At 39.9% G+C, this 21,324-nt stretch overlaps 1 protein-coding gene across 3 annotated transcripts in view; it reads left to right on the top strand.

The window, feature by feature from the left end:
- Window positions 1-21,324, top strand: part of LOC149239504 (casein kinase II subunit alpha-2-like) — a 350,158-nt gene that overhangs the window by 242,258 nt on the left and 86,576 nt on the right. For all 3 annotated transcript variants that reach the window (XM_089373440.1, XM_089373438.1, XM_089373439.1), the window contains 3 exons: window positions 2,113-2,195; window positions 2,311-2,374; window positions 2,615-2,683. In XM_089373440.1, coding sequence (XP_089229566.1) covers window positions 2,113-2,195; window positions 2,311-2,374; window positions 2,615-2,683 — 216 coding nt within the window. The remainder of the gene's footprint in view (window positions 1-2,112; window positions 2,196-2,310; window positions 2,375-2,614; window positions 2,684-21,324) is intronic.

Here is a 21,324-nt window from a genome sequence, read left to right as displayed (position 1 = left end):
GCTCTTCAAAACAGATGTAGAGAGGCAGAGTTATGGGATTGGAAAATGACTAAAATGCTTTTTGGACTCCTAGTTTGTCCAGTGATGCTATATGGGTGTGAATTGTGGGCTAGCAGCACCCCCATCTCAAAATGGAAACAAATTGAGAAAATCCAAAAACGCTTGATCATGAGCAAGTTCAAAATAAAAAATTCGGTATCTTATGAGATAATGTTGAGTGAAATAGGAGCAACTCCCATCGAAGCAATTGCTATGGTGCAGCTCATAAGATATCTAAAAAGAATTGAGCAAATGGGAGTAGGTAGATGGCCTAATGTTATCTTCAATGAAGGCATGAGTGAAAGAAAGAAAACATGGATGAAACAAAACTACATATGGATGCAAAAATGGAATATCTACCTCAATGCCTATCCCACAAATAGCAAGGAGCTAAAGGATTTTGTTATGGAGAAGTTTCGTAAACAGGTATGGGGAAAAGAGTTGGGTAGAAAGAAGAAGTACTACATTGAGGAATTCAACCCTACGTGTGATCTACAACAAAAAGAGTTCATTGGAGCTAGCATTCCATGGAGGGAAAAGGTTCTTATTGCTCAGTTAAGAACCAACTCGCATAAACTTCGGTGTGAAAGAGGGTGGTGGAAAAGGCCTAAAGAATCTTGGGAAGAACGGGTGTGTACATTTTGCACATTTGGGGCAGTGGAATCGGAAAAACATTTCATTTTGGAATGTGATGCATTCAAAGACATCAGAGAAAGTTATGGGAATATGCTAGCATCAGTTTCTTGTTATTGTCTTTTTAGTGAAGGGATTGTTGAAAAGTTGGGCCAGCTCATCATCCATTTGAACAAGAAAATGATTGAATTGCAAAAGACGAAAAGCAAGGAACTAATAGTCCCATAAACTATTTTTAGTCTCGTGGACATTAAAATATCATTTCATATATTAAAGTAACGCTATGCACAATATCGCTTGAGAGATTTGTGGCTAAACAGCTGGTTGACTCAACTAAACAGTAGAGTGAACAGTCAAGTGATTTTGTTTGCAAGATGTATGGATGAATCCCAAAATGACAGCTGATCCCTCCTTATAACTCCTTGGGCCTCTCTTGCCTCATGTAGGCCCCTCCATCCAACTATTCGACTTTCCCTCCAAGCTATTCGAATGGGCCAATTCGAATTCCCATGTGGGTGGCCCCCACATTCCACTAGCAACCAAATTAAGTCGAATTGCCTCCAAAGTCCCTAAGTCGAAAATGATGGATTCTCTTCCTTAGCCAAAATTGTGCAAAATTGTGTAGCAGCACCCTGTTACAAATGTGTTTGAGAAGGGACATGACACACATGATAACTACCAAGGTGAAATAAGGGAACAAGTACACAACCAATAGTGGTCTCTTTCCAATTTCAACTTGTGATCCATACTAGATTGCCTCAAGAATTAAATGAAAGCACTTGAATGCAAAAATGGTTAAAGCACTTCACAATAGTTGACCCACCTTCATCAGATGATTAGGCTAGATATAGTATATACTGCGCAGAAAATAGATGAGAGACATCTTAGGCTGGCTATCTGTTGATCGTGGTAGGGCTGCTGGCTGATAAGCTACAATGTAGGAGAAAATTTTCTCCTAGGTTACCTATGTATCTGGATGGTAACATGGACCATGCATTTTGTCTTCACTTTTCTTTGAGTGTTATAAAAATTGCAGATTTGGTAATTCATAGCATTTGTTTTCCTAGCAATATATGCATCTTTTAAGTTTTCCCCTACGAGTTCTGTGCTAAGATTTTCACTAGTACTATGTTCTGTGAGATCAAGCTTCCCATTCCTTCTTAGATAGAGAAAAGTTATGTGATTTTTTAAAGTTGTATGTGTGTACTTTATTTCATTTTAAGTTTTTTCTATTGCCTATTAGCTCTGTTTCATAATGTTTATTGGGAATAATTGCTTCTTTCTGCTGAATTTTAATTTCAACCTCATATATATTGTTCATATCTCAGTTTCCTGTTTTCTTTGATGACAGGGCCCTTGCTCTGTTCATACTTAGTTTCAGATTTCACAGAAATACTGTATTTCATTTAATATGCAATGAGTTTGATTCACTATTAACAGGTACTTGGCACAGATGAGCTAAATGCTTATCTAAACAAATATCAGGTGGAGCTTGATCCGCATCTTGAAGCTCTCTTGGGAAGGTAGTGATTGCATACCTTTTGTTGCGCTCCACAAGTCAGGTGTGGTCTTCTGTTCTTAATATATTTTCACATATGCAATTCCTGTATTGCTGATATTGTTTTACATCTATTTCAGGCATAGCAGGAAGCCCTGGTCTAAATTTACAAATTCCGATAATCAACATCTAGCTGTTCCAGAGGTTTGAGTAGTGCATTTGTTTATGTGAAGGCCTTTATCAATTTAGTTGGGTTGAAACTTTTTGGAAATATACCCTCTTACATTTTTATGCTATAAAAGATGTTATGACTGCCAGACAGGTTAGCATAGGATATTGGTTGTCAGATGATACAGTTCTGGTCTTGTGTCTAACGACATTCAAGTTATTTTCCTCTTTGTTGGTTGAGTTTATTAAGTTTTTTGAGAAGACCATATTTGGCAGGCTCTTGATTTTGTCGATAAGCTTCTTCGGTATGATCACCAAGAGAGGCTTACTGCAAGAGAAGCAATGGTAAGTTTCTTTTTCCTATTGTTATAAGATATGAAATTTCCAATGTTTCATTGATCTGATCATCAGTTAAATTGTTCTTTCTTCTTGCTCCTTTTTGTTTTCTCATTTCTTTTGGTTTTGTTTTGTATTTGTAATTTCTTATGGTACTTCTCTGTTTAGTTTGAATTTTGAATGCATCGGAGAAGGTTCTGTGATATCAGTAAAAAATTCTTTTCTACATTTTGTGGGAATTAACTGAATATATTATAACTTTTCGTTCTTGTTTGATCATTTTGTCTTATTCCAAATTCCTTGTGAGTGTGATTATGGTTCTTCAATCACCCATGCAACTAATGATAATGTAATGTTCTTAGATGATGTAATGTTCTTGGCCTCTTGTCAACTGTAAGGTGTATAATCTTTTGCTGAACTCCATGCCTTGAATTTGTTTTGGTGATTTGTATGGTTTAGGATTTTAAGGAAGTTATTGCGTGCTTGCAATTATACTAATACCAAATGCAACAAAACAATCAAAATGTTCAATATTATCGCTCGGTCAAATGTTCTAGTCTTGAGAGGTGTCATTAAGGTTAGAAACATAGAGGATTTAATTGTGTCCAAGCATATGCAATTTTTACTAAGTTTAAACTAAGGAAAATATCTTAGTTATGTTAATTAGTGATTCTTTAAATATTTCCTAAGTCTAAATTGAAGGAAAAGTGGATAATTAATTGACATTAGTTGAGATAAGATCGATTTGCCTCTAGAAGTTTGTAAAAAGTTTCTAAGTTGATCTTAGTTATCGATTGGAGTAAGTTAACTTTTAATTGTGGCCATTCATTTGTGAATGAGAGATTATAAAGGAAGATCGATGGGCAGCATTGGAGATAGATAAAATCACAAAGATTATTCAAGTTGGGTGAGTTTTTAGTAATACACCAGGAGGGTTTCAATGTTTCTGGAAGTAGCGGACATTTGTTCTAATCTCAATGATGTCTAAGAGGCTAAGGAACACAAGATATCCAAAACTCAGAAAAGGTTTCATGAGATAATACTCAATAAACAACTTTTTAATTATTTCTCAAGTCTAACTTAGGAAGTTAACTAATTCAGGAATTCTATTTTGCTCTAGGGACTTCTATTGATGGAGTCAAAGTGATCTAAGCCATTGACCGAGATTAGATCTTAGCCGTTGGTTGTCCAACCGAGGATTATAAGAGCAAGTTGAGGGCTTGGAGAAGGGACATCGAGTGAGTTTGAGCAGAATGACTTACCCAGTTTGCAACATTCAAAAAGGGTGCAATTGAAGCTAGGGAAAGCATCAGAGAGAGGGAGCAACAAAGATTCTGGAGGAAGATTTCCTTAGTATTTCCAGTGTCCGATACACAGGAAAGAGGGAGGCCAAATTATCTACAGAGGAGGTTGTACAAAGCAATGTGGATAGTTACAAACCCCAGTGCAAGTTATCGGAAGAGACTTGTTTCAGTTGCTAGTTGCCGGATCAGGGTCTCGGAGGTAGAGCGAGTTGGTTCCAGAGGAAAAGGGAGGCTAGATGTCTCATCTGAAGACAGTTCCAGGGTTGTATGATTTTATTCAATTAGGCAGTGCACATTTTTGGGCTTAATGCAAGTGGCCAGGAGGAGGTGCGAGCAGTCTAGGAGAGGCTAAGTTCATTGTAGAGGGAGACAAGGGCGTCTTCCAGATATTTTGCAAGTAAATTTTTGTAGGTTTTCCAGCAAGGCAACTAGTTGTAATATTTCTCTCAAATTGCTGCATAATAATACAACCCTCATCTATTGCATTGGTTTTCCCTTCAGAGTTTTTCTAGGGACAATTGTCCAAATATAACGGTGTCAATTTTTTGTGTGTGCATTTATTTCTCAGTTCCGTATTTTATATTTCAGCAACGTTTTTATTGTGAATAATGCATTAGTGATTTAATCATTATTTGCCGAATAATAATTTAAAAGACAAGTAAAATGCTAACAATTAGATGATTAAATTGTAGTTGCATTCAAGAATTTTTCACATGGTATCAGAGTGTCAAAGATTGGATCAGAGGCTCTAGGCGAAAGAAAGTGAGATTTGTGCAGTTTCAGAGGGAGATCTGAAGCACAAAATTCCATATTTGCGCAGGCCAGCTGGGCAGTGCGAATTGCTGGAGGAAAAATTCGATTTCTAGTCCAGGTTGGAGGAAAAGTTTGATTTGCCTCGAGAGCGGTAGCAGTAGGTAGTAGGATTGCCAAAAAGTGGTTTTGATGAGTAGATTAGTTAATTCACAGAGCAGATCTAGCGCAAAAGTTTTGCATTTGCAGATCAACGCAGGGCAAGGAAGAGAAAAGCACACAGAGAGGGAATTTCCAGAAAATTCTTAGAGGGTTTCTAGTTCTCCAGTAGTGGGAAAGGAGGTCGTGATTTCTAGTAGAAGAGACCAATTGCAGGTAGTTTGATTGCTAGTTCGAGTTACACTGTCAGCCAACGTGTGTTGCAGAGGTTGCAGATTGTGTGCTAGTACCATATCGGAGGGAGTGAGCAACTTTAGTGTTCAGCAACAGGTAGTGATAGTACCGGAAAGGGTTTTCGAAGGCAAGATCGAAATCCCAGAGCAATACTACATAGTCTAGTACGCGTTGCAGGATCTAGTTGTAGGAAGGAATGCGAGTAGCAAGGAGTAGATAAAGTTAATTTGCTAGAAGGAGAAGGAGATTTCTAGTGTATATTTCTCCAGTTTTTTTGAGTTTCGAAGTGATGGCTGCAACAAGACTCAGAGATCAGGACAGGCTGGACAAAGCCTCTAGCTTTGGCATCTAGAAGGGCAGATTGCAATTCCTATTGGATGAGCATGTTTTGAAGAAGTTCGAGACAACAATTGTCGCTAAACCAACAAATCCTATCCAGTACCATGAGTACAAGAAGGATATGGCCAAAGCCAAGATGTAATGTCCCTTTTCGGGAACTTTGGGTGTTTTCCTAAAACTATGCTTTATAAAATTTATGCTGTCATTTTTGCCAAAAACCCACAAGATTATACCAAAATGCGCCAGTAAATAACGACCCAGAAATGATACAAGCACAGTAAACCCATAAACTCAAATAACATCAGAAAATGTAGCACGAGGGATGACTCAACTTCATTTATTATAGTATAACATGAAAATTACAATTGGAAATATTTGAGACAAAATAGGAAGTATGATAGCTGAGTGGACCTCCAAATGTTTGTTGCTATGCTGGTCCTGATCCCACAAACCTCCTCAACGGCTGCACTCTCCCTCCAACAACAACTGCCACTGGATCAACTGAAAGACGATGAAACACCAATTGAGGATCTGAATAATCCTCACTCCAATATCCCTGAAGCTCTATGAAACTCCTAGATGGAGTCTCCTCAAAGAGAGTTGGGTTTTCGTCCAACACTCAACAACATACCTGAGGGTTTCCCTCCTAGGGCTATCGATGAAGTAGAGAACCAGGTTCTCAACCTCTCATACAAGAAAAAAATGTCAAATTCTAGATGTCCTCCAATGGCCTCCTCCTCTTTTATAGATCTGATGGACTCCTCTAGAACCTCCTCTTTTATTATTATTTTAATCATGGAGCACTTTTCCCTTTCTTATTTTGATTAAAATATTCTTTTTAATGCGGAAAAAGGGTAAATTGGCCACCATGTCTCCTTAGGACACTGAAACTCACATCCAAAAATCCCATCATGTAGATCTTCTCGTTTTGGTTCCAATGAACTATTACACTGAGGTGTTCCATCAATTAATCTCCCCGGAATGCCACCTCGGGCATAATTAATTAAGTTATGCCCAATAATAACGCTGATTTTTTGAAAGTTGATGGAATGCAACGAAACGAAAGATAAACTGTGCCGATGATGGAATATGCCAAGTGAATGCCATCAAATCCCATAAAAACTCCTCAAAACTCCATCGAGACCCCTGATGACATAAACTTGCTCCACTGACCTGGTCATCCCTTGCCCTAGAAATCCACCCTGATTGTACTATGAGGAAGAATAAAAATGGGGACATAACAGTCCTCCTGTCCCAAGATGGCTTGCCCTTAAGCAATCCAACCTGTGGACCAATCTGCTGGCCCAACACAACTGAGACCCAATGCCTAGATCCCATACGAACCACTGTGTGATGCTTTGCCTTTGTGTCAACCCACCATGAATGGAACCCTCAATGCCCAGATCCCAGACCAATTTCTGACTAAACCTGGCATCAGCAAATCCCCCTGGATCCCAATGCCACCAAGAACAAGTATCAAGGCTCCCTGGCTCCTGCTGTGCTATAACTCCAACCATGACTGCTGCTCCATCCACCGCGTACCAACCCATCACCTCTCCCCAATCCAACCGCTGACTCAACCCAATGCTAATCCTGCTCTCTTGGTGTCGAGAAGGAATGTTGAAGAGTTGTCGACCTGTATCCCATGACCCACTGGAGCATGTAGTCTTTGACATGTTTGGGGGTCTTCGCTCTACTACACCCCTGACTAAGGATATCACACCATTAATAGGATACCAACTCATGATCTCCCATTGATCTAGCTCGTGAGAAGAATGGGCACCTGTGTATAGAACAAATTTGCTAGGTGGATGCTGGACCATGCTCCACTCATGTTGCTTTGATCGATTAATCAAGGAGGAAAACTTCACCCTTCTCTCTAGGAAGGATAAAGGTGGGAAAATGGTGTCGCAAGCCCTATACATGTACTCCATGAGAGGGTTGCTGCCAATATATACTATAACCCTGCTGGCTGCCACTGCACCTATTTACACCTCATGAATGGGTAGACCTATGTTGCAGGAAACGTGGGGCAGAAGGGCATTTCCGTAGGGAAACGGGTACGAAATGTTGAAACGTGTTTGGTACGGCCCTGAAACGCGTTTCAAGCCGTACTGCCACGTTTCACGAAACTGAAACGTGGCCAGTATGGCCTGAAACGCGTTTCAGGGCCGTACGACCCACGTTTCAGCATTTACTTGTGTTTATTTTATTTTATTTGTTTTCTAATCTATTCTTACATTAGCCTAGTGACTTCTAGTTGCTTCCAGATGCCTGTCTAAAGTTATAAAAGTGAACTTTTGCCCTAGTGTTGATATGCAGTTCATGGTAATGTTAAATTCTTAAAGTAAAAGTGATATTCTCCTTTATTTTTCATTTTCATCCTTTTACTTAAATTTTTAACATTACCATGAAATGACTCAGGATGTTTGAAAGTGGTTTCGCCCTCATTGGATTTCATATGGAGAAAGTAGAATTTTAGATCTCACTCAAAATCCAGCAGACTTATTTGTTTTTCAGGATTTCAGGATTGGGAGGATTGCAATGTTTCCATTGGATTTTATCATGTACTAGGGTATGGAACTTGTATTTAATCAAGAGAACCAAGCCCTCTATGCAGGGGAGACTCCCAATAATCAAGAGAATGTACGGTACTAGGGTATGAAACTTGTATTTAATCAAGAGCATTAAGATCGTTCGACTATGTAGGAAGAGACTCCCAATCAAGCACGAGACAAGAAATTAGAAATTTCTCGTGGCTGATTTTGGATATTTCTATTTTCATTATGTGATTATTCATGAGTAAATGTGATGCAAATTTAGATACTTATAGTTTATGCATTGACAACTGACAGTTTTATCATAATGTAATAAATTAGAATGTATCATATATGCTTTATGATTGCACATATTTCTTAAATGTCCTTATATATATATATATATATATATATATATATATATATATATCATATCGCGTTTCCCCCCGTTTCCAAAATTTGGGGAGGTCGCGTTTCGTATCGGTTCCCGTTTCGGAAACTCGTACCCGTTTCCCCGTTTCGTGCAACCTTGGGGTAGACCCATAGATGGATGCACCACCATCTCTAGAATATCCCCACTCATCTGACTAGAATTTTTGTGCTCCTCCAGTCTACCAATCTCCTACAAAGCTGCCCTATTAGGCTCTAGCACCTCCTGATGACAAGTGTCGGCAACCTCGCTAGCTGCCTGCGCTTCTATCTGCTCCTTGCCAATGGTTGGCCCAAGGGACAACTTCTCATCCTCCTCCATCATGGGATCAATATAAGCCACTAACTGACTCTCCAAAGATGGCCCATCATGCATATTGTGTTCCACATTAGGCTGCTGCTCATCAATCTCCCCCACCAAACATGGCTGCATATCTGAGTTGCTTTCAACAACTCCCCCTGACTGCTTATGCTCCTCAAGGGTGTTCTCATGCTCACTAATGGATCCATCGTCAATAGAAGAATTCCTCTCATCCTTTACTATCAAAAGAGTAGACTTGTGATCTACTGGATGCCATCTAGGAATTTCTGAGTCATGCCCCTCTTTGTGATCATGTGGAACGACTTGGCCATCGACGACGATCTTCTAGCTATGTCATGCAACTTCGTTCAAGTGTACAACGACAGGCTCCTCTAATGATAAATCTGGGATGATGACCAAGAGGCTCTCGGCCTCCTAGTTAGCACCAATGATACTTTGACAGTGTACAACGACCCTCTGCTGATGAACCCATCTACGAATATGTTTCTCAGCCGGATAAATGGATGGAAGTTGAAATTTTATGCTGACTCGGTCCTAGTCAAATGATGGTTCCAGCAGTTTATCGACTCGACTTCTGCTACTAGATGATACCCGTGGTCTTTCGGTTTCCACCGCAAGGTTGATTTCGGCCTCAACAGCCACACGGTGCCTTCAAAATATGCGATTCCAACTAAACAGTGTCCCTTGTGAGCGACTCTCGGTCTTCAAGAAATCGCACCACATCGCCGACTTCGTCCAACGATCACTGGAGATAAATGTATAATCTCAACATACTCAATGTACACACCACTGGAAGTCGTAACTCGATTCAGCGTGATCCTTCTTCTCACGCAAACTCGCTGGTCTTTCTTGCGCTATGTTCTCTATGCAACGGTGTCGGCGACCACGTAACTCTCTTGATCATCATCACATGAAGCAATTCACGATCACAACCATTGCTTCTTGTAACAGTTTGACTTATAACTGTGGCCCGTGTAACAATTGTGCATGCAACAGGAATTCGCCCAACGCAAGTCTGGTTGTTACCGTCCGGATAGATTACCAGACTTCGGGCTATTTAGAAGATTACGCGGCCTTGGTATTAATTTTAGCTCTCTTTGATATTGAATGCGGTAATATTCGCAACCTCTCTGCAATTTAAACTCGGCCCTTTCAGTGGCCTCGTTCCAGTGGCTCGATGGATTCACCCAATCGCGGCTGTGAGCGTGCCACCTGCCTTAGACACCAGATTCCAGATTCAATACCACCTCATTCCTCGCTACGTTAATAGGAATGCGGCGCAGCAAGTCATATAAATACTCGGCCATCTTATGTGATGCAACAGTAATCTCAGCTTATTAAATCAGTGATTCAACTTCTTTCCCTGAGCACAATCTCTGCCTTCCATGGTGAAATATGGCCTCAAGCTGAACGATTCCGAGTATACAATTCGGCTGCCGCCTTCCACAAATTTGAAAAATAATATTACGGCTCTAAATAATCACGACCGCAAATAATATTTGGCACTTCTCAATCAAATGCAATCGTCGTTGATCTCTGGTCTGAGAAGCGACGACTAGATTAGTGAATACACATGGGACCCTCGTTCAAACCTTTTTGATGACCCTTGTTTGATTTAGCTCGGCTCTTCTTATGAATCTGTTGTCACGAGATTCACGCACAACCACCACTTCAATCACGTGCGTCGACCTTCAATAAAATTGGGTCTTCACCGATTTTTCCTTCACGAAGGTTGCTACTCCATTTGCGGTTATGGAATCAGACTCAATACAGTCAGCGTTGGCCCCTTTCCACGTGAGGCTGCCACGATAATTGTCTGGTTCCTTAAAAAACACCCAGGAGATTTAATAAACGCCCACGGCCTCAACTAAGCTCAGGAATACGTGGATCTACCTAGCTAGGTTCTATCCAGAATTTGTAGCGCGAACAGGGATCTCCGCAATCACGAAATCCGGCCCAACCACACGCATGGAAATATGAAATCAACACGACTAAGCTCCCTGCACATCAATTTTGGACAGTTGCTTGGACAACCTTCAAAATTCTTCGACCCCGACACCCAATCACCATGCATGCCTCTAGACACGTTCCCTGCGCAGGCATATGGTCAAGTGCCAAATTTCTGGCATTTGTTAGAAGCGCGGTGCCAACTTCACGATACCACAGCTGAATTTGTTCTTCTGTTGTCTATGGCCACGATGGATAACCAACTGAGTTGCACTCGACTTCACCACCACCCAATCAACTGAGCCAACTATACTTCCTATGAATGGTCTAGCATGTTTCTACAAGTTTTGCATCCAGCCCTCTTCGCACAATGAGAACTCCACTCGGTGACCTTTACAATTGATAGCCAGACTTCGTATCTAATGAAGATAATAATTCAATCCTTGACCAAACCGGCTAGGGTGAGAATAAATCCCCACCAGAGAATTTTGAATCATGCAAATAAAAATTAGGTCTTCTAACCAAAACCCTCAGGCTGAGCCAGAATCTGAACTCTGATACCACTGTAATGCCCCTTTTTGGGAACTTTGGGTCACTTTTGCCAGAGACCCACAAGATTATACCAAAATGCACCAGTAAATAACGATCCAGAAATGATACAAGCACAGAAAACCCATAAACTCAAATAACATCAAAAAATGCAACACAAGGGATGACTCAACATCATTTATTATAATATAACATGCAAAGTACAACTGGAAATATCTGAGACAAAATAGGAAAGATGTTAGCTGAGTGGACCTCCAAATGTTTGCTGCTATGCTGATCCTGATCCCACAAAACTCCTAAACGGCTGCACTCTCCCTCCAACAACCACTGCCAATGAATCAACTGAAAGATGATGAAGCACCAATTGAGGATCTGAATAATCCTCACTCCAATTTCCCTGAAGCTCTATGAAACTCTTGGATGGAGCCTCCTAAAAGAGAGTTGGGTTTTCGTCCAACACTCAACAACATACCTGAGGGTTTCCGTCCTGAGGCTATTAATGAAGTAGAGAACCGGGTTCTCAACCTCTCATACAAGAAGAATTGTCAAATTCTAGATGTCCTCCAATGGCCTCCTCCTTCTCTTTTATAGATTTGATGGACTCTAGAAACTCCTCTTTTATTATTATTTTAATCATGGAGCACTTTTCCCTCTCTTATTTTAATTAAAATATTCTTTTTAATGCGAGAAAAGGGTAAATTGGCCACCATGTCTCCTCAGGTCACTGAAACTCACATCCAAAAATCCCATCATCTAGATCTTCTCGTTTCGATTCCAACGAGCTATTACACTAAGGTGTTTCATCAATTAATCTCCCCGGAATGCCACCTCGAACATAATTAATTAAGTTATCCCAATAATAACGCTGATTTTTTTAAAGTTGCGGAATGCAACAAAACAAAAGGAAAACTGTGCTAAAGATGGAATATGCCATGCGAATGCCATCAAATCCCATAAACCTCCTCAAAACTCCATCGAGACCCCTGATGACATAAACCTGCTCCACTGACTTGGCCATCGCCTGCCTTGGAAATCCACCCTGGCTGTACAATGAGGAAGAATAAAAATGGGAACATGACACAAGAGGATGATTCTCGATGGAGTTCAAGATCACATTGTCTAGCATATAATAGAGAAGAACACAACAAAGGACATGTGGGATGTCGTCGTGAAGCTGTACCAGGATACGTTTGAGAATCGGAAAATGATTTTCAAGGAAAAACCGAGGACGGTTAAAAATGCAAAAGGGCGAGAACATTATATCCTATCTCACCATGATTCAGGGTGTCAGAGATGAACTTGCAGCTGTTGGAGAGAAACCGTTAGATAGTGAGTTGGTGCACACAACACTCAATAGGCTTACCAAGGAGTGGCATACATTTGTCCAAGAAATTTTTGGGTGACACACTTCCTAGTCGGGAGCGCCTATGGAGTGACTTCACTCAAGAGGAGTTGAGGCTTAGTCTCATAGAGAGTACTAACTGCAGCAGTAGCAAAGGACAAAAGGTGGACAAGGAGGAAAACATAGCTCTTGTTGGGAAAGGAAAAGCGAAGAAGGGTCCCAATTAGGGGTAAGGCTTGAAAGGAGAGAAGAAGGACCTGTCAAAGGTCAAGTTTTTCGAATGTGGTAAGCTTGGTCACTACGTCAGCCAATGTCTAAAGAGGATTAAGGACAAGCAGGGAAAGCGGACAACAACTTCGGCAGAAATTGATGACTTGTCCGCTAGGTTGGAGGATGAGTTCGCTATGTTTGCAGCATTATCCTTAGATGGGGGAGGAGTACGATACTCCAGTATGCCAAATCGGGCAGGATCCTAAGGAGGAGCAACAAGAGGTCTAGATCTAGCCAGGGAGGGCTTGATTAATAGATCAGATCCAGTTGTTGTGAGTTCTTCACATGGATCAATACTTTTGCTACAGGATCCCACAATATAAAGTAGCAGAAGGATCGAAAGTGTCAGTAAGCGCAATCAAATAATCGAGAAACAGTGCAAAGCTAGTTGCAATCAGTTGCTTGAGAGGCAGTTGTAGAGCCGATTAGGCACAGGCAGATGCTCAGAAGACAGTGTAGAGCTAGTTGTAATCAGACATGGGTGTAGAGCCAGTTCTAGTGACTCAATAAATCAATGAGTGTTTGAGACTTAGAGGGAGTCTAGCTTCAGAGGGAGTAGCCCTATGGAAGCTAGAATCTTTAGGTTCTGAGGGGAGATCAAGTTTCTAGTTGCAAGTGCAATTTGTAGGAAATTTGTGTGATTGGAGTGGCAATGTGAATTGGTTAGTTGCAGGTAGTAGATGCAGTTCTACCCAGAGAGAGACTCCATGAGAGGGTTTCTAGCTTGAAGATTTCCCAGTCTTTTTTAGAGGGAGATCGAGACTCACCATTGCAGTAGTTGTAGCAACAATGCAGTGATAGCAGCAACACAGGTGTGTCAACAGGGTAATATTAGATTGGTTCAACTATAGAGTTAGCAATAGGATCAGAGTATGCCCAGTAGCATGGTAGATAGTGACTGCTAGATTGTTTTCTTAATAGTGATTTCCAGTGATAGGGAGTTAGATCAACTTGAAGATTTGAAACGAGGTATCACATAGGTCAGACACCAGTAGCGTGGATCAGTTTGGCTACAACATGTTCCCACAAAGCAATAGGTAGCCGATATAGTCATGAAGGCTCTAGGGAGGGCCAATTTTGTCTACTTCAGAGAATAGATGGGTATAGTGGAGAACACCTTCGTCGCTAAGAGGGAGTGTTAGTTTATGGTAGTAGCAGATAGGTGTTCTGGTCTCTATGATGTCTAAGAGGTTAAAGAACTCGAGATCTCCAAAACTTAGAAAAGGTTTTGTGAGATAAAACTCAAAAACACCTTAATTAAAGTAATTAGCCAATAATTTAATTTTTTCCTGAGTCTAAATTAGGGAAGTTGGTTAATTAAAGTTAATTAATTAAGGTAATTCAATTTTACTCTAGAGACTTCTATTAATGGAATCAAAGTGATCTAAGCCATTGATCGGGATTAGATCTTGGTCGTTGGTTCTCCAACAAAGAATCATCAGAGCAAGTCGAGGGCTTGGAGAAGGGACATCAAGTGAGTTTGAGCAATTCGACTTACCTAGTTTGCAGCATTTAGCAAGGGCGTAGTTGAAGCTAGGGAAAGCATCGAAGAGATGGAGCACCAGAGATTTGGGAGCAGAGATTACAGAGGAAGACTTCCTCAGTATTTGTAGTGTCTCGAAGACAGGAAAGAGGGAGGCCAAATTATCTGCAGAAGAGGCCGTACGAAGCAGTGCGAATAGCCATAAACCCCAGTACGAGTTTTCAGAAGAGACTTGTTTCAGTTGCCAATTGCCGGATCAGGGTCCCTAAGGAAGATCTACATAATATTTTTACAATTCAACCCTCAAAGGGGGAACACCCATTCGACTTAGACCATCAAATTACATACCCAATTCTGCGACACAATATGATCTAGTAGACCAAGTGATTTGTAATAAAATAATTTAGCCAATTAGCTTAAATCATTTCCAAATCACTTTTACATAAGACTCAATTAAAACACTAGGACTCACCTAAGACTTTGACGAAGAATTCCACCCTAGCTTTAGGGTGAGGTTGGACGGAAAACTTTGCCAACCATCCGTATTTAGAAACACAGATGAATTAGTGAGACAAAAAACCTCCTAGGATGAAACCCTCGCCAAAATAATAGGCTTACCTAGGTTGTTACATACAGACATAGTTTTACTAGCATCATTTACATTAAAAAATTGCAGAATGAGTTTATAAACGCTTAATAAATTGATGGTTGATGACTTCAATTCTTTGAAAAAAATAGGTACATCTGCTTCCTCAGAACTTTGACAAAATGTGTGCAACATCTGGCTCAATATGGGGACACATTCCTTCCATGAAGTAATGTGAGAACCCCAGAATCCTGCATCCAAGAAAACAAAAGTCCATCAATTAGATATCCATTCAATATTGAAATCATCATGTATACATAGTAAATCTCACTGGAATAGAAAAAATGTACTCTAACAAATTGAAATATAAAAGACATAACATGAATGCGTGAAATAAAACTATCTCATGACATAAAAAGGAGTAAGGTTAGAGATACTACACAAACGATGCCCCATGGCATCAGATGTCATTGACGTGGCACAATCTCAGACATCTGCTTGCTAACTGGTAGATCAATAGGTTGCTTATCAGATGTCCCTTGTTGAAACTTTACCCTCTTTGGTTGATGAATCTCCTGATAACTATGTTGCATATCTTTGTCAAACTTAAACCTACTTCTCTTTCCGCTTGGAGGAGGGGATGGGTGTTGGAATGAAGAAAAGTGATAAACTGGCTAGAAAAACTCTTACTCAAAATGCGGTGGATGACCCTGTGGCACAACTTCTTCACCATTTTCCAATCTCTTTGGAACTTCTACATGATATCTACTTTCCACTTCTCTGTATGATATGACCATGCCACTAGCTGCTGCGGGAATAGTGGCACAAGATAAATCCATCTAAATAGACCCACCCAAATCAGCTGCAAACTTTCGAGAAAGGAGCATTCCCCACACATGCGGTGCATCAATAACTAATATGTCCGTGATGATGAACCTATATGGGTAATCAGACAATGAGACTTACCACACCAAGGACTTCAACTTTTCTCGAATCCATTGAGCAAATGTTATTTTAAGGTCTATAAATTCTTAAGTTTAATTGTTCCATAACTTTCTTAGTCATAACATTTGTAGATGTGTCGGAATCAGGCATGCAATTGTGGAGCAAATGGTCATTTGTGTCCAAAGTCAGGAAGAAAGGTTGATGTCCTCATTTGTCATATAGCAGTTTAAATCTTTCAACTTAATTTCTTCATCCTTAGGCTCACTATCAACATTACCCTGCTGAACCATACCCAAAGCCTTGAAGAAAGATGCCCTCCAAGATGGAATTTTTAGAAGTTCAAGCACTAGGATAGACATCTTAATGCTATTGATCCATGTGGCCCAATCTACTTTCAAACTCGAATTGTACCTTTGAAAAGCAACTTGTTTATTCTGATTCAGATCTTTACCTTTCCTTTGATAGGTGTATCCCTTACTTTTAACAATCTCTAGAATTTTTTCCCTGAGATGGCTTTTTACCATATGCTTGAGTCATGGGGTTCTTTTGGTCAGTGAAATTGTTTATGGCAAACGATGAAGAAATCATATCAACACATCAACTTTCCTTAGGAGCATCTTGTCCTGCATTATTTATTTGTTGATTTACTCCTTCCTCTAGAATTCTTCTAGCAAAAGCACACGTACTCTCTTCACGGAAACTATTACAAGGGTTGTAGAAAGGGATAGGCGCGTCGACCATATTAGCAGACTCAAGCGATATGGGAGGCCTTTAATCATTAGAAGGATTCTTTCTTGGCCAAGGATTGTTGCTACCCCTGTTATTATTATTGTTCCTGGGTGGCATATTCCGCATTCGACTTCTCTCCATCTGTATTAACTAATTTTGCATATCACTTATTTTCCTAGCATGTTCTATCTTCATTTCTCTGATAACTCGAGTTAATTCCTTAACTGATTCTCACTCCTCTTCTTTAACTTCCTTTCCCTTAGACTTAATTGGACCTCTATCAAAACCTGGGACATCTGACTTACCTAAAGCCTTTCTATCCTTTTCCAATTCTTCAGCTGTATTATGGGAAGTGACTAAGGTAACGGGCTTGGTACGTCTAATTTCATATTGAGTGTCACTGTTAAAGGCTTTGAGATATTGTTCCAAAACCGTTTTGTGAGGAGGCCTATATTCTTGAGTCATATCTTTTGAAAGGCCATTAAATCTTTGGTTGAATTCTTCGACTATTTCATTCTCCCTTTTCTTTATAGTATTCAACTCTTTAACCAAGTACTTTCCTTCCCTATTATCCCCATATTTGTCTTTAAATGCATCAATGATGGTTCTTAAGGAATCAAAGGCATTGTCAACTTTATCATGAAACCAATCAAGGGCATTATCTTCCAATGATAAAACAACAACTTCATCCTAACATCTTCATTGTTGTAGGCAGTGGAATGAGAATATCTCTGGATGAAGGAGGGGAACTTCCTTATATGAGCTTCAACATTGATGCCATTATTGCCTTCAAATATTGCCAGCTTGTTCATAGTGGACTCATTTGGCAGATCATGCAGATATCCTTGGATGTTGGTGAAGTTGCAAGGCCTATAAAAGTCACCCATGATGTCTTGATTTACGGAATTAAAAATCAAATGGAGATCAAGGAGACCTTTATGTCTGAGAAAATTTAATTACTCTCTAGATTGTAATTTGTTTAGCCGGGTTCTTAGAACCTTTTTGGGATCAGGAGCGGGGTTAACCAAGCTACCAGGATTTCTTCTAAAGTAAGCTCTTGTGAATGGTTGAACAAGTGGAGTCGCCACCCAAACAGGAAACCAACCTAAATGTCCAGGTGCTAAAGGTGGAGGTTAACAAGATGAAAGGATTAGTGAGAGTACAAAGGATAAGGTGATGAGAAGATGAAGAATGATGAAAGGAAGGGTGCCAAAAAATGTTGTGCCACTTGATGGGCTAATGAATGGTGAAGGAGATTAGAAGATTATGAAGATTGATGAGAGTGTCGTCAATACCAAGGTCCAATAAAATGGTCCCCGACAACGACATCAGAAAATGTTGTGGCATTGACAGGACAATGAATGAAGGATAAAAGATCAATAAATGATAAGAAAAGATGTCGTGAGGACCAAGGACAGAAAAATGTGTCCTTGGCAACAACACCAAGAAATGTTGTCGCTCAGATTGTACAGGCACCGCGACAACGACTCAGGGTGGGGGCTGTCACTCTGATCCCCGCCCACTCCGTTCTAGTTGTCTCCCAACAACAGGCTATGGGGGGTAGTCCCTATGGAAGTGAGATGATGGAAAGCAAGTTGGGAACCAACTTGCCCAAGAGACAGTTGAGTGGCCTAGCTACTTGGTAAAAATTTAGCAAGACTTAAGGATCTAATTAGATTTGGAATTGAGACCAGTGCCTTATGGAGTCAAAATTCTTGCTTATTATAAATTATGACCAAGTAACCGGATGGACAACTGCTGCTTAGATGAATAACTAACCTATATGAAGTGCAAGTCCTAAAATCTAAGTGTGATGCAAGGATCTTGGTTAGTTTTAGATTATATGCCTAGTCTAAATGGAACCTTTCCCTTAACTGTTTTGAGAACAATCTTCAGAGTAGGTTGTGGGATGGAAGCCAATGGGAAGCAAGCAAAGGCTTGATTAACGATACCTCCCCCTGTGTTCCAACCACCCAGTGCCTCCGGCGTTGCAGAGACTGTGGCTCTAACGACTGTAAAGTCACTGTGTTAACCACTAAGAAGGGTTGAATCCCTCAAGCTAGATGAAGAGGGGTTGTGCTAGGAATCTATCAACCAAGCTTATGCTTGGAGGTAAGTTTTAAATGCAAGCTAACCCTTGAATGCTTATGCAATGATAATGAGTGAAATCCTTAGTTTGAGATTAGCTTAATGTTTAAGTACTTTAAGTTATGATGAATCTTTAACAACAAGAGTACTTATCAATGAGTTATATGCAATCTCACAACTAAGGAAGTGCCAATTAACTTAGTGCCAATAATAAATAAAAAATCAATGATATCAATTTAAGGAACTTGAAGCACTTATCCACTTATTAATTAGCCAATGATTATCAACACAAGATACCAATCACAATTACTCAAGATATTCCAATGCCAATTAGATTTCAAATGCCAAAAGATACTCAATACCAAGGAAAGATATGATTAGAGTGCTTTAGTGAGTGAGCTTATTAGATGTGAATTATGAACTTTATAGCATATAAACTCACAAGGAAAACACAATGTTAGCTACTTCCACAATGTCAATGCTAGCAACAAGGAACAATAGAATGTAAAACTATGAAAACACTTATGCAATTTATGTTCCAATGACCCTTTAATGAGCAATAAGTGAATGATATGACAACAGTAAGGAATTTATGACAGCAGTGAGTAAATTTTCCTTAGATACCAAATTCAAAGTGCATATGCTTGCCTAATGTAAGAAAGAGAAATCCAACTATCAAATCAACTTTTTCAACTCAATAATTTAGATGTATTCAGCCTTCTTATGATGAGATTACCACAGTTATATCAGATCTGAAATGTTTATTACAGTAGTAGGAAAAGATGTAAACAGTGAGCTATCAATGCTACAACAAGTGCCAAAACATGCCCAAAATTTAGAGATAGCTTTCCAAACTGAAAAATATGATTTTTAAGCCCTTTAAAGTGTGATATTCAGAAAATATCAGATCTGATATACTCAGTTATGCAGTGATTTCCAGCAAGCAAATAAGTAGATCTAGGCTAGATATGCAATGCCCAAGTAACCAAATTTTTTTTGAAAACTTTACTATGCAATTTTTGACCAATTTAATGTGTTTTTTTGGCACTTATATCACTTTTATGAGGATGTTATTACAACTATGATAAAACAATGAGGATATGAGGGTTTAGAGAGCAAACCCTAGGCCCAAGGCCTTGTAGATAAATTTGACCAAACTTGCAAAAAATTTGCAATGAAGTTACCACTTGAAAACACAAGCTTTTGAGCCAAATTTCTGCAAAACCCACAAAGTATTTAGTTCCTAAAAAAAATCAGAAATGGAAGAAGGTCAAATTAGGGCTAGAAGAGGGCTAAGGGCAAGAGGAAAGAGCTCAAAGAGTCAATGGCTAGGGAAAAGAAGGCCCAAAATGTCAACACTGGGGCAAAAGAGAGGAGAGGAGGGCTCAAAGGGGCGGCCGAAAAGAAGAGGAGGGGAGGAAAGGCTGAGATAAGCCCTAAAAGAGCTGTGGCTAGGCCCTAAAGGGATCAGAAACCCAGAGCAAGTCCACTAGGGCAAAGAAGGGGGTTTGAGACCTCCTAAGCCCACGGCTGGGCCTAAAAAGACCTAAAACCACTGACGTTGAGGAAAGGAAGGGACGCCGAGGCCTCTGTTGAAAACGTGTGACTAGGGTCGGTCTTCATAATGACTTGTAATTGTGACTTTTGTAAATGATGTAATGAAGAAAATAAAATTATGTTTGTAAGCATTGCTTCATGGGTTTCATGAGCAAGTGATTTTATTTTAGATGGATCCCATTGAGAGCCTTAGGATTGGTCATTAAAAGTCAAAGAGTCTATGTCATGTATGAAGAACCCTTCTTGGGGATATAAAAATGTATATGAGTCAACTAAGTGTCAAGAAAGCCCTCCAATAAAAAGCACAATCCTCTTCTCTTGATGTCGGTTTCTATATCGATGACAAACTCATGTCGGCTCACATTAAGGAGACCCACCCATTCAAATGCTCATGTCGGCTTGAGTATATGGATTAACCACTATATCTAAGGGGCTAGGCTCTTCACATAAAGACAGCCAAGATCTTCGCAGATCTCTGAATTTTCGGGAGCAAGAAAAGAGAGTCGGGTTACCTCTGTTTTGGTGAAGGCTACAAGATTACATGCTACAGTTTTGTAAGGGAATTTGGATCCCTCTTATCTAGAGATCACAATAACAACGAAGAATAAGTTTTGGTCTTTCTGAAGAAAAACTACAGTCAGAAATTCGGTGGTCTCTCACTGTGATTTCATAGGACAAAGACAATGAATTATTCAAATACCTCTATTCGGGTGGCCTAGTGCAGAAGACAAGTTCATATAGGAGAATGCAGTGACATTGTTTCGGTGTTGAGGAGAATCCGTTGTTCAGTAATATAAGAAGGCTATGTTTCGGTTCAATTTATGTTTAGATAAAGAAGTCTTGGTGCTGCCACATGGAGAAGGATCCAGTGCTAACCTCGCTCAAGTCACAGTCTCAATGATGCTACAGTTTGGACATGATTACCATTCATGAAGTCTCGGTGCTCCTACAAAGTAACAAGATCTTGGTAATGAAGATCTCAGTATAGTAATGAAGTCTTTAACGGTATTAAGTGATGGATTTCGGAGCTCTCTCATTGCTATCACAGGGAAGGTCTCAAGCAATGTAGTCTTAGTAGTG

The sequence above is a fragment of the Pinus tabuliformis genome, chromosome 8, assembly GCF_031772625.1.
Source record: "Pinus tabuliformis cultivar Carrire ecotype Pingquan chromosome 8, CPIR1, whole genome shotgun sequence".
Taxonomy (NCBI): domain Eukaryota; kingdom Viridiplantae; phylum Streptophyta; class Pinopsida; order Pinales; family Pinaceae; genus Pinus; species Pinus tabuliformis.
The sequence above is the reverse complement of the archived record's forward strand: the minus strand, read 5'-3'. Positions and strand labels throughout refer to the sequence as shown.